At 44.7% G+C, this 14,634-nt stretch overlaps 1 protein-coding gene across 3 annotated transcripts in view; it reads right to left on the reverse strand.

The window, feature by feature from the left end:
- DENND2A (DENN domain containing 2A) overlaps positions 1-14,634 on the reverse strand; it is a 102,225-nt gene that overhangs the window by 67,349 nt on the left and 20,242 nt on the right. For 2 of the 3 annotated variants that reach the window (XM_060108421.1, XM_060108420.1), the window contains exons 2-3: positions 8,387-8,488; positions 4,226-5,389 (exon numbers count right to left, since the gene is read on the reverse strand). In XM_060108421.1, the coding sequence (XP_059964404.1) occupies positions 4,226-5,389; positions 8,387-8,460 (1,238 nt within the window). In that variant the 5' untranslated portion in view covers positions 8,461-8,488. The remainder of the gene's footprint in view (positions 1-4,225; positions 5,390-8,386; positions 8,489-14,634) is intronic. The other variant, XM_060108422.1, reaches the window with a different exon arrangement.

Here is a 14,634-nt window from a genome sequence, read left to right on the forward strand (position 1 = left end):
ACCAGAACAAAGTGGGAGTTCATCCCCCAAATAGTACAATATAAATTCACTATTAATAGATCAAAGGAGAAGAATCACACAATCATATAAAGTTTCTGAAAAGTAATTTGACAAAACCCAACCCTAATTTTTTAAACTCTTAGTAAAAAAAGGATTACCAATGAACACTACCTTGATAGCATGAAAACATAACTCCAACAAGAGGGCCTGAGAGTAACACCAGAAGCATTACCACTAAAGTTAGGGGTGAGATAAAGCTGCCCAGTGCTATCAGCACTATTATTTCACACTGTTATGAAAATATTAGTCAGTGCACTTTAGTAAGAGAAAGAATTTGGAGATGTAAATCAAAATGAAAAACATAAAATGATAATTCTTTGCAGACAATATGATTATATACGCAGAAAGTCCAAGAGAAACAATTGACAAACAATTAGAAACAATAAGAAATTTCTTTAAGAAGTCTTTTAAATGAATAATATATAAAAATAAAGTTTTCTTAAATACAAAGACCATATAATGAGAAAAAACATTACATTAACAATGGCAACAAAAGAATAAAATACTTAGGAATAAACTTAGCAAATGTATAGAATCCCAATTAAAAGCTGACATATTTCGTGTGTGTGTGAAATTTGATAGTGATAATATAGACCATTTAGGAAAAGACATCAGAATATTCAAGACATTTTTTGAATAAGGAGAATAATTAGGAAATAAATAAGAGGTTTATAATTATTAAAAAGGAGACCAAATAATCATTTGTGTGTGTATTACATGATAGTATATGTAGCATGTCCAAAAGAATCCACTAATTATTAGCAACAATAAGAAATTTCTGTAAGCTCTACTAGATATTAAAACAGATTATGAGGGGACTTCCCTGGTGGCACAGTGGTTAAGAATCTGCCTGCCAACGCAGGGACACAGGTTCGAGCCCTGCTCCGGGAAGACCCCACATGTCACGGAGCAACTAAGCCTGTGCGCCACAACTACTGAGCCCGCGCTCTAGAGCCCACAAGCCACAACTACTGAGCCCACATGCCACAACTACTGAAGGCCCTAACTCCTCATATACAAGTGATCTTCAATAAGATTATTTGGGGCTTCCCTGGTGGCGCACTGGTTGAGAGTCCGCCTGCCTATGCAGAGGACACGGGTTCGTGCCCCAGTCTGGGAAGATCCCACATGCTGCAGAGCGGCTGGGCCCGTGAGCCATGGCCCCTGAGCCTGCGCGTCCAGAGCCTGTGCTCCGCAACGGGAGAGGCCACAACAGTGAGAGGCCTGCATACCGCAAAAAAAAAAAAAAAGATTATTTGATTTCTAATAGAAACTATGGAGGCCAGAAGGTATTGGGATCACATATTCAAAAGGCTAAAAGAAAAATATTGTCAATTAAGAATTCTATACCCAAACAGGGACTTCCCTGGTGGCGCAGTGGTTAAGAAGCCACCTGCCAATGCAGGGGACACGGGTTCGATCCCTGGTCTGGGAAGATCTCCCATGCCGCAGAGCAACTAAGTCCATGTGCCACAACTACTGAGCCTGCGCTCTAGAGCCCACGCACCACAGCTACTGAAGCCCGTGCGCCTAAAGCCCGTGCTCTGCAACGAGAAGCCACTGCAATGAGAAGCCCGCACACTGCAACAGAGTAACCCCTGCTCGCCGCAATTAGACAAAGCCTGCGTGCAGCAATGAAGACCCAATGCAGCCAAAAATTTTTTTAAAAAAATTAATTAAAATAAATAAATAAAACAGATTATGAGGTTAAAATAATTAAAACAGTTTGGTCCTAGAAAAGAAATAGGTACCCTGATTAATTAAACAGAATAGAGTGAGAAAAAAATAACAGCGAACATTTATTGATCATTTACTATATGCCAGGCTCTGTTTTAACTTATGTTTACAAATATTTACTCATCCAGTCTTCACAACAAAGCTATGAAGTGGTCACATGGAGATAATTATACATCTCCATTCTACAACTCAGTAAAATGAGGCTCAGACAAATTTAGGAGCTTGTCCAATGTCACACAACTAGTAAGGTGCAGAGCTAGTAAGTTCTCTGGCTCTAGAGTCTTCTCTGATGCCACATTGTGTTCATCACAGCGTTATCTGTAAACTGGAAACAACCTAGGTGTAAATCACTAGGGGAATGGCTAAATAAAATATGGTTTAGCCACGTGCTGTAAAGATGGCAGTTAAAAAAGTAGGTGAAAAAAAAAAGGAAAGTGGAACCACTGAACTATCTCAATGAGATCTTAAGTAAAAAACAGTCGATATAGAGCATGATTTCATTTTATAAAGGATATAATATATATGTGTGTGTGTGTTTAGAAATTCTAGAACACCCAAACTTTTTTTCCCCTGTAAGAGAACATAAGACATTACGTTTCTGGCACCCAAAGAATACTACCTAATAGACCATGTTGAGTAGGGGACTGACATGATCAAATCTATATTTCTAGAAAACTCCTCAGGCTGCTGAGGAGGAGAACACTGGGAGTGGATACAAAATAACTAAGGTGGTGGCAGTGGAGGAGATGTAGTCAGCTTTAAGAAAATGTTTAAAACTAGAACCGAAGAACTTGCTGATGAATTAGATTGGGGGCATGTGAAAAAGAGAGAAATCATACATGACTCTTAGGTTTTTGGCGTAAGCAAAATAAAGGGTGATACCATTTAATAAGATAGCATCTATTTTGGGAGGAGACCGTTAGTAGTGGCCTGGATTGAGAATTTAGGTTTAGACATGTTAAGTCCAAGCTATTAGATAACCAAATGGAGACCCAAGCATGAGAGGACTATACAAACCTGAGGCTGGGGGAGAGTCAGGGCTGGAGATATATATCTGAGAATCATAAGCATGTAACTGACACTTAAAACCATGGGACTGGGTGAGATCATTTAAGGGAGTGAGTGTAAATGGAGGAGAGGTGATGTGATCCCGGGATAGTGTGTAGATGGGTTGGGGGGTGTTATTCCGACATGTAGAGGGAGAGGAAGATGGAGCTGAGGAGGAGCAGCCAATGAAGCAGGGCTATCAGGAAAGCTGGTGGCCTAGAAGCCTAGTGAACATAGTATTTCAAGGTGGTGCGAGTCAAGTTGGTTCTCAAATGCTAAGAGAGGTCAATCAAGAAAAGAACAGAGAACTGGCAACTGGATTTAGCAAGATGGAGGTCGTAGGTGACTCGGCCTAGAGCAGTTCCAGCGTTTAAGTGGCAAAAGCCCAACTGCAGTGAGTCAAGATAAACACAGGAGGGGAAGAAGTGGTGACAGTAGGTACAGGCAACTGTTCTGAGGAGTTTTTCTCAGTAGCTGGTTTCCAGATTAGCAGGTATCAAACCAATTAGCACATTACAGAAATAGACAAGAAATTAGGTTTCAAAACAGAAAAGAAATTGTTTCCAAAGCACAGATTTTACCTTCAAGCATTCACATGTTTTATTATCTAAGGTATTATTTTAATATTATAAAGTATTTACCGTGTGTGCATCTATACGCATAAATGAGAAAACTGAGGCCTCGAGAGGTTAAGTAACTTGTTCAAAGTCACTTAGATAGACCATGATAGGGCCAGGGTAGGCCAGGCAGTGTGTTTCTAGAGCCCATACCACGAAAAAACATGAAAGGAAGAGCCGGGAAAGACTCCGAGCATCACGCACCAGGTGGGGATGGTAGTAGCAGAATGAGCATCAGTTAGCACCAATTAGTAGATGGCCAGGGTCAATACAAGTTCTCATTTAACTCTTGGTTACTGTCTGAATTACAAGCACTCATCACATCCAAAGGGTGATTTTTCAAGGCCAATACTCTTTTTTGAAGACAAGGAACTAACACAAAACACCTGTATCAGTTACCACGTTTTCAGGTTTAATCAGTGAACCATCTTTTTTTCAGTACGCGGGCTTCTCCCTGTTGTGGCCTCTCCCGTTGCGGAGCACAGGCTCCGGACACGCAGGCTCCAGACGCGCAGGCTCAGGGGCCCAGCCGCTCCGCGGCATGTGGGATCTTCCTGGACCGGGGCACGAACCCGTGTCCCCTGCATCGGCAGGCGGACTCTCAACCACTGCGCCACCAGGGAAGCCCAGTGAACCATCTTAAGCTATGAACAGTCTCAACTAACTACAAGATCCAACGGTTTAATAAAATAAATAATTAGGCTAAGAACAGACAGTTGCAGTGCGGCCTAAAGGGCTCCAGCTGACAGCCACCAGTCACCTACCTGTGGTCAGCACTGGCCTTCGGTCTCCCACTCCACAGTCTCCTGTTCACAGAGGAAGGCGGGGGAGAGGAGGGCAGGGGCGGGGCAGGCAGAGAGGGCAGAGGAGGCAGGTTCCTTTTATCTTTCCGGAAGCTGATGCCTGGGTTCCCATCCTTGTCCCCTTCGCCATCATGTTTGAAAGTTCTCCGGGGTTTGGGCGGGGGGCTGATGAAGGGTCTTGCGGGGGAGTCCTCCGAGCCCCTGTACACACTCTCCAGCCTCTGGTCGCAGGGCCTCCCACACAAGCCCTTCCTTTCCTCTGCGGCCTCAGGGGCGGGCTCCCTGCCTTCCAGGTCCAAGCGGTGGGCCCTGAATTCCGAGACGCTCCCGCCCCCACGGTTCTCAGGAAGGGTGGGCCCCTCCTCGGCCTTGTCCGGCAGGCAGTGTGGGGAATAACAGGTGCCAGGGAGCTGGGGATCCAACCCTGCAGACCCATCCTTCAGAGCCTGCTCAAGTTTCTCCACCTGCTTCAGCACAGAGAGGCTATCATTCTGAAAGCGCTGTTTGCCAAGCCTGGGCTCCCGGCCTCTTCCCAAGCTAGGAGCCAGCTCCCGGGCTGGCTGGCTCAGGTCCTGCCTCTGCTCTGCATCCTGTGCCCCAACTTTCATTACCCCTTTATTCCTCTCATCCTCTCTACTCTCTGCGTCCAGCCTTGTTCCGTTCTGAGCCTCTGCGACCCGAGTCCTCGAACCATCGCTGCTTCTCCTCTCCGTCACACATGACGTCACGTAATCCTCTTGCCCATCTGCTTTCCTGCCGGGGGCAGGAGTGGGCAACTCCTTTTTCCCTTCCCATTCTGATATCTTGTCCTTTATGCTGGGGGACTTGTGCCAGGCCCCGCCTCGGGCAGGAGGGCAGGGGTTCTGAACGCTGCTTAGCTGCCTCTTGCCGGCCCTGCTGGCTCCTTTAGTGCCGAGATCTGAAGCTGGGTCGCTGATGATCATATTTGAGCTGAACATGTTCTGCTGAAAACAGTCCACTCTTGGCTCTAGCATCAGGTTATAGAGGCTCTCCAGTGGGCTTCTTCGGAAAGGTGAGTCCTCCTCAGTCTCTAGGAAAGGAATGCAGGACCTAAACGGCTGCCTTTGAGGGTCTTCCCCAGCCTTTGCACCTTCCACCTTGACCCTGAACAAGAAAGACAAACACTGAGTGCAGGAATTCTTGATTATTGTCCTTAACTAGTCATTCAGATTTGCTAGAACTTAGATATAAATGTTACATACTAGTTGCAAGCCACACACATTGAAACCACCATTAAAAAAATCACTTTATGTTTTTCTTGGGGAGACTGCATGGTGAAATGAAAGGAGCTATTGGATTGTGGAGTCCAATAGACTTGGGTTTAAATCCTAATTCAACCACCGACCAGCTGTCTGACCTTGGGTAAGTTGCTTAACTTCTCTAAACCTCAGTTTCCTCATCTGTGAAATGGGAATAATAAACATATCTAACAGGGTGGCTGTAAACATTTAATAAGCTAGCTCATATAAAGCATCTAGTATGGTGTGAGTGTACAGTAAATGGTAGTTGTCATTACTATTAGCTTTTTTTTAGTATTTTATTTATTTAGTTATGTATTTATTTATTTATTTGGCTGCACCGGGTCTTAGTTGCCACGTGCAGGATCTTCGCTGCAGCATGTGGGCTCTTAGTTGCGGCATGTGGGATCTAGTTCCCGGACCAGGGATCGAATCTGGGCCCCCTGCATTGGGACCGTGGAGCCTTAACCACTGGACCACTAGAGAAGTCCCATATTTGCTTTTTCCCCTGATGAAAACAAGAGAAGTTTCACAAGATAGAAGATTATACCGACAGATGATCCTTTGGAATGACTATATAAAACAATGCCACAAGTCATGAAGTTTTTCCTAATACTGGGCTTGATAAATTGTCCTGATCTGAGTGGGTAAAGCCACAATGATTGGCTGCATTTGAATGGAACCTCCTCTAGAATGTGAGCCCTACTAGACTGGTCTCTCCGTGAGGACAGGGAGTGTTTTGTTTTGTTTTGAACTGTGGCCTGTTTTGGCTACTGCTACATCTCTAGCACCCAGAACAACATCCGGCAGAGTAGGTGGTCAATAAATATTTGTTGCATGAATAAGTGAGTAAACAAGCAGATTCAGATTTCTCGCGTAGCCTGGAACTGCACTGTCCAATATAGTAGCCACTAGCCACACGTGGCTATCTGAACTAAGATCAAATTAAATTAAAGCTTCTCTTCCTCAGCTGCAGCAGCCATATGTCAAGTACGCAGTAGCCATGTGTGGCTAACGGTCACTGTATTGGATGCAGAAGAACATTTCCATCATTGCAGAAAGTTCTGGCCTAGCACATACGTGTGGGGATATAGGCCTCCATACGTGACTTTAGGAGATGAGTTAGTGCCACGAAGATGTTAAAAATTATTTTGAAAGAAAAACAGAACATTTGAAGCTATTCTAATGAGAATGGGAGTATCTGTGTTTTGAAGTGCAAAGCATTCGTCCACCAGCAAAGGTCATGATGGAGCACAGGGACCTTAAATGTGCCAAGATTAGCAAACACACAGGGACTGACTTCATGGTGCATGTTTTCTGAATATATAGATCTGACTATATGGAAACTCCAGTTAAGGTTCACATGAGGGATGAATAATTAGCAATTTCATGCATACTGTTACTAGCTAGCTTTCTATTCCAGAGACTAACGGTTATTTATGTAAAGACTTCTCCCCAGATTGGGACATTAACATGTAAACTATGTTGTTGCTCTTGGTTGCTCAGCATAAACCAGAAGCTTGTGAAATTGCAAACAAATTTTCATATGTTAAATATGGCTATCAAAGCAGAATTCCTTATTTAAATAATCAATTAGCATTCATAACAGAGCGCTTACAAAAAAGAAACCCTTTTGTAATGGTCCTGTCACCACTGAGGACATTAGCATGAATTCAAATTTTAGTCAGAATCAGTCGGAATCAGTTTGTTATTTTATGGAGAGTTCAAAGGACAGAAATTTAAGTCCTTGCTCTCATTGTGCTAGAGGCAAGATGAAGAGACAGGACACATAAAAACACAATTCAGGTTAGTTCACACTTAGTGAGAATTGATGACATAATATGTAATCATAAATATCCTATGTACTGTTAAAAAATATTGACAGTAGATAAATATATGGCTTTAGAGTTAGAGGGACCTGGGTGTGGACCTTGGCTTCATTTTTTTTCACTTTAAAATGAGAACACTGGATTTTATTGGTGTGGAGGCCAAATTTATCTTGTTTGCTGTGACCAGAACATAGTAGGTAGTCAATGAATGAATGGTTGTGTTAATATATGTAATGTGCCCAGAGCACAGCACACATGGTAAGTCTTGATGGCAATAAATGGTAACTAGTGTTATTATAATGATTGTAGTTATTGTCTAAGATCCCAGACATCTGGAGCGGCTTCACAATCACTGAGGCCCCATCTAAAAGCTGAAGAGGAGAAAGGCTAGCTTGCTAGAAAACCACGCTGGAATTACAAAGCTCAAGCAAGAGCGGCCAGGATGATGGAACCAGGGGCAGAGTGCCTTCTCCACATGGTCGCTGCACCCAAGAAGTTCTCGAGTTCCTGTTTCCAGGCTTCTGTGGCCCCAGAAGGGGCTCTGGACTGGGATGCATAGTTGTGAACAGCTCAGTGATCTGTGAATAGCTCAGCAATTGCTAATTCCATTGCAGAATGTGAGAGAGGGTATCAGAGGAAAGGGCTCCATCTGGGGAGAAAACAACCCTGCTAATATAAAGCACGCTATGTGGACAGATGCAGCTGCAAAGCTTTAGGGCTCAACGATAATTGAAATACCTGCGCATCCTAGTAGTTAGACAAATAATCCCTGGACTGGAAGGCATACATGGGGGTAGGGCCTGAAGTGGACACTGGGCACCAGGAAGCCCTTTCCTTGACCACTCTGGTCTTGGGTTGCTGACTGGACGCAGTGCATGGAGATGATTTACAGGAGGCTCACCACTAAGACTTGGAAAAGAATGCCTCCTTACTTCAGGGAGGCAGGGTTAGTGAGGAGGGAAAGGCAGTAGAAAAAGGAAGGAGACTGAGAATCCGGGCCAGCTTCTGCATTCCTGGGGGAGAAAAGTTCTTACTTGTCAGCCAGTTTGTGGCCCAGGTTTTCAGTCTGGCTGTGGCTGCCCTTGGCTGGCCTGCACACTGTCATCATGTCAGCGCCAAGAGGAGCTCCAAGTCGCCTGGGGGAACAGGGATGCACACTCAGTGAGCCGTGGCAGCAACTCTAGGGCCCACACCCCAAACTGTTTATCTCTGGTGGATTCCACCTAGGAGTAGGGGGTGACAGAGATGCACCATACAGGATCCTTGACCCAGCAAGGGGTTGGGTCAAAGGCACAGAATCCTGAGGTCCACCCAGATTCAGACCCCATGCCAGCACTTCTCGTGTGTGTGTGTGTGTGTGTGTGTGTGTGTCTTTTAGATAAGGTAACCAAAATTTTTAAGAAAACGTATAACCTTTGAAAGTAAAACATAAATACCAGCACAACTTGACACTTTTTCAAGGCTCTGTAAGAACCTGTGATGAGCTAACAGCCCCTAAAGAAGAGAAGAGCTATTACTTTATTTGAAACAAGAAATAAACCACCTGCTAAAGTGGAAATACCTACCCAGAGCTACTCTATTCTTCTGCTGCCCCCATGCTGGGTGTAAACCCACACTGTCTTTGGAGCCCTGCACAGAGATTCACGTCTTTTCCACCGAACCTCCCAGGAATCCCTCTCCCACCTCCTCCTCAAGCTTCCAGGATTCCTATCCCCTCGCTCAGGAAGGTTTACCTGCCTAGTAGTTTTTCTAACTACGAGGATGTGCAGGTATTTTAATTATCGTTTCTTGGCCTAGGCAACCCCTCCCCCCAAGAAATCGCAGGGCTAGGCTTTAAGACATGCGTGTACCTCTTGGGGACAAGCAGAGGGAGGCTACAGGGAGAAAGAAAAAGAGAGGAGTGAACATGGGCAATGAATTAGAGAAGAGGGAGGTTAGGAAACGGCAAGCTGAAAAAACCTCTAGAGAAACTGTGGGAGGAGGACGGAGCTTGGGACTGCTCACGGAACCCAGGTGTCCCCCTTTCCAGTGAGCAGCACCCTTCATTCTGGGGTATGTCAGTGTTGAAAGCAAGCCCAGTTCTTTAAAGAAGCCAGGCCCCAGGTCTCTCCCCTCCATTAGGGAAAAGGGCCCTGAAAGGCCTTTCAGGGACAGGAAGGAACTCACTGCCCCTCTCCTAAACTCAGTGAAGCTTCTGGAGCCTCTCTGTGCGGCTGGGCTGACAGACACTGCTCTTCTGTCCTGCGTCTGGCAGAGGCCCCATGGGACTCAAGGGTAGCAGCCACTCCCCGCTGCCCTCCGCACGTCTGCACTCCGCCTCCACACAGACCGAGCCCACAGTGATGCAGCCTTGCTCCGCAACTCTCCCCACTCACCCTCTTCTTTCGAGCTGGCATCCTCTTCCACTGGCTCTGTGAATAGGTGCCAGGCCCTGTGCAGGATGCTCTGGGCACTCAAGGATGAGTAAGACATGGTGTCTGCCCCCGGGGAGAGCACCGGGACCGTGCTTGGGTCACGATCAGCCCCATAACCCCCTCTCTCCTCAAGGGAACGGTTTCCTTATACTTCCTAGGAAGCCATAGCTTTTTCAAAAAGCACAAAGCGCACTGTGTCTACTGCACAGAGAACCATGTATGAACTCTGAGGTTAAAGATCCCGAGAAGCACTTAAACAACACGGCACTTAAGTGAACTTGATTCCCATCAGGCAGTAATAACTTCCAGTCCGAAAACCACAGTCTCTAGAGAAACTGCTGATACCACAGTCTGAGAAGAAAGTTCAAGTGGGCTTAAGGGGCTGGAACTGAGGGGGCATAGAACCGGAGGCACACTCAGCAATCAGCTCACCAACATTTCTAAATTCACAGAAGAATGGAAAATGCTGCTCCCACAAAACATGGACACTTCCCTTTTGTCTCTGATGTTTAAAGGTCATTAATTAGGTGACAAGCCTAGCCTAATTTGCTAGGTGGGAGAACTCTGTGACTTAAATTACCAAGATAAACTTCTCTATCACTTTATAGGTCTGGGAATACAAGATGGAGCTGTTTCCCAAAGTGTGGTCCATGAAAGTTCATATGTTTTTTGAATATTCGAACATTCCCGTAAGTTTTTTAAACTCTTACAAATTGAAGAAGATATTTTTAAAATGCTGATATCTATAGCTTATTATGTTCATCAGTCTAGTCCATAATCAAGTTTTGTTTTCCTTCTTGCTAAAGTGAATACTGTAAAATCTGTTCTTGACTCAAAGGTGCTCTTTGGGCATCAATGTCAAGTTGATTGGAGGGATCAGGTGAAGTTAAGAAATGGTGGGAGGGGCTTCCCTGGTGGCACAGTGGTTGAGAGTCTGCCTGCCGATGCAGGGGACACGGGTTCGTGCCCCGGTCCGGGAAGATCCCACATGCCGCGGAGCGGCTGGCCCCGTGAGCCATGGCCGCTGAGCCTGCACGTCCAGAGCCTGTGCCCCGCAACGGGAGAGGCCACAGCAGTGAGAGGCCCGCGTACCGCAAAAAAAAAAAAAATATATATATATATATACGTAGGATGCCATTGATTGTTGTTATCACCAACAGTAATAACCTTCTTCCTATTAGCTCTGGTGGGGTTTTTACGTTGCAAACAGGGAAGTGATACATGGTCTACAGAAATTTTGCAATCAAGGTCACTTACAAGAAGAAGTTTGGATAGTACTGGTTTAGGGGCTGCTATAAAAAAACCCTGGACATGTTTAAGCCACAGGACGTGGTGGGGGTGGGAGGAAGAAGAACTGATTTTCCCGAAATCTTAAAACAAAAACAGTGATTTAAATGAAAAATGAAATCTGGAAATGTCGATCAACGGATGAATGGATAAACAAACAAAATGTGGTCTAGCCATATAGTATAATGTTATTCAACTCCATCTTAAAAAGGAATAAAGGACCATTACATGCTACAGCATGGCTGAACCTTGAAAACACACTACGTGAAAAAAGCCAAATACAAAAGGAATATTGTATGATTGTATTTATATGAAATGTCCGGAATAGGTAAATCCATAGAGGGAAGGGGCACTGGGATGATTACTAACAGGTAAAGGTTTCTTTGGGGGATGACAGAAATGTTCTGGAATTAGATAGTGATGATAGCTGCACAACATAGTGAATACATTACAAGTCCCTAAATTGTGCACTTTTTTGGGGGGGGGTGCTGCATTGGGTCTTCGTTGCTGCGCGCGGGCTTTTCTCTAGTTGCGGCGAGCGGGGGCTACTCTCATTGCGGTGGCTTCTCTTGTTCTGGAGCACCAGCTCTAGGTGCTCGGGCTTCAGTAGTTGTGGCTCACGGGCTTAGTTGCTCTGTGTCATGTGGGATCTTCCTGGACCAGGGCTTGAACCTGTGTCCCCTGCATTGGCAGGTGGATTCTTAACCACTGTGCCACCCGGGAAGCCCAATTGTGCACTTTTAAATGGTGAATCTTATGTGAATTGCATCTCAACTGAAAATACAATATAAGTATATTCAATGAAATTTGGGCAGAGGAGGAGGTGGAGTGAGGAATACATAACTATAATTTTCCAGTGCCCTTTAGTGTTCTGAGGCTAGTATGTTAGTTCTGAAATATAGGTAAATGTATATGATACATAACTTGATTCATAAAATGGTCAGACTTGAAATACTGAATGAAAAATACAGTTTAGATCATAAATGATTACATACTAATAAAATTAAACTTTGAGTGGTTTTTATTTGTGTTGCAAATAAAACTACAAGGGCTTCCCTGGTGGCGCAGTGGTTAAGAATCCACCTGCCAATGCAGGGGACACGGGTTTGAGCCCTGGTCAGGAAAGATCCCATGTGCTACAGAGCAACTAAGCCCATGAGCCACAACTACTGAGCCTGTGCTCTAGAGCCCGCGAGCCACAACTACTGAGCCCACGTGTCACAACTACTGAAGCCCGCACACCTAGAGGCCATGCTCCACAACGAGAAGCCACTGTAGTGAGAAGCCCGTGCACTGCAACGAAGAGTAGCCCCTGCTCACTGCAACTAGAGAAAGCCTGCATGCAGCAACGAAGACCCAACGCAGTCAAAAATAATAAATAAAATAAAATAAATTTTTATTTATTTTAAAAAATAAATTAATTAATTAAAAAAACAAAAAAACTACAAGCTTTTCAGCTTTAATGATTCTAATAGCTTAGTTTTATCAGCTTGTAAAGAGCAGGCAACAAAACTGAGAAGAAACTATAACAATTATGGTAGAACAAAAATAGTTATTTTCTCAACTGAGCATTTTTTTTTTTTTTGGCTGCACTACTTGCAGGATCTCAGTTCCCTGACCAGGGATTGAACCTGGGCCACAGCAGTGAAAGCCCAGAATCCTAACCACTAGGCCACCAGGGAATTCCCTAAGCATTCTTCTTATTAGCAAGCATACCCAGAAGGTGTTTGTTTTCAGAAAATATGTTGAGAAGGAAAAAACAAAACAAAACAGTGCACCATCACATAACACAACTCTTGCTGCATCTAACTGCTTAGTGAAGCTCTTTCCTGAGCCTCTTGATGCTTCATTTTCATTATCTTCAAACAAAAATAATTTTTAAAATTAAAACAGGCCACTCTAGTTCTTTACATAACAGCTTTTTGGGTGGACTATTTTCACAAAAACAGCAATATTTTCACATTTGGAAGACGATGGGGGATCCTGAAGCAGGTGAGTAACAACGGAAGCCAAAGGCTACATGCTGCCTCAGAACCACACCCGGGGGCCATATTTGGCAAAATCACAGCCTGCACTCTCAGACCAAATGCTTAAACAGTGCTTGCACATGCCTGCACACCACGACCAGACCCCAGGTCCTCAGTACACACGCCAGGTAAAGCCTGTGGCAGAGCCAAGTTAATGGCTTTTCTGGTAATAACCAAAGTCTTCCTATTTCTAGGAGTTCTGCTTTAAGCCCAGAAGATTCCCCCTTCAAATAAGCGTGTTCAAGGAATGTTTGTTGGGGCTTCCCTGGCGGCACAGTGGTTAAGAATCCGCCTTCCAGGGCTTCCCTGGGGGCGCAGTGGTTGAGAGTCCGCCTGCCGATGCAGGGGACACAGGTTCGTGCCCCGGTCCGGGAAGATCCCACATGCCACGGAGCGGCTGGGCCCGTGAGCCATGGCTGCTGAGCCTGCGCGTCCGGAGCCTGTGCTCCACAAGGGGAGAGGCCACAACAGTGAGAGGCCCGCGTACCGCAAAAAAAAAAAAAAAAAAAAAAAAAAACCCTCCTTCCAATGCAGGGGACACGGGTTTAAGCCCTGGTCCGGGAAGATCCCACATGCTGCAGAGAAACTAAGCCCACGCGCCACAACTACTGAGTCTTAGCTCTAGAGCCTGCGAGCCACAACTACTGAGCCCGTGTGCCACAACTACTGAAGCCCGAGCACCTAGGGCCGGTGCTCCAGAAGAGAAGCCACCGCAATGAGAAGCCCGCGCACCGCAAAGAAGAGTAGCACCTGCTCGCTGCAACTAGAGAAAAGCCCGCGCCAAAAATAAATTTAAAAAAATATTAAAAAAAAAAGAAAAGAGATGTTTGTTGAATAAGCGAACACATATACCATTTTCTTATACTCAACAGATGACTGGATAAACAAAATGTGGTCTAGACATACAAATGGAATATTATTCAGCCATTTTAAAAAATGAAGGACTATTGCATGCTACAACATGATGAACCATAAAAAAATACTAAGTGGAAAAAAGCCCAGACAAAAGAAATATAGCATGACTCCATCTACATGAAATGTGCAGAATAGATAAATCCATAGAGATGGAAAGTATTGATAGATCAGTGTTGCCAGGGGCTGTGTGACGGGGAGTGGGGAGTGACTGCTAATAGGTATGGATTTTCCAGGGGAGGAGAGTGATGAAAATGTTCTAAAATTAGTGGTGATAGTTGCACAAAATAGTTAATAGGCTAAAAACACTTATAGTTGATATGCTAAAAACACTAAAAACTGTATATTTTAAAGGGGTGAATTTTATGGTATGTGAATTATATCTCAATAATGCTGTTATTTTTTAAATATTTACTTATTTATTTATTTAGCTGCTTGCACCGGGTCTTAGTTGCACAGGCGGGCTCCTTAGTTGTAGCATGTGAACTCTTAGTTGTGGCATGCATGGGGGATCTAGTTCCCTGACCAGGGATCGAACCCAGGTCCCCTGCCTTGGGAACATGGAGTCTTAACCAGTTTGCCACCAGGGAAGTCCCCTGTTATTATTATTATTTTTTAATCAGCAGGGACAGCTGCTAAAAG

The sequence above is a fragment of the Mesoplodon densirostris genome, chromosome 9 (assembly GCF_025265405.1).
Source record: "Mesoplodon densirostris isolate mMesDen1 chromosome 9, mMesDen1 primary haplotype, whole genome shotgun sequence".
Taxonomy (NCBI): domain Eukaryota; kingdom Metazoa; phylum Chordata; class Mammalia; order Artiodactyla; family Ziphiidae; genus Mesoplodon; species Mesoplodon densirostris.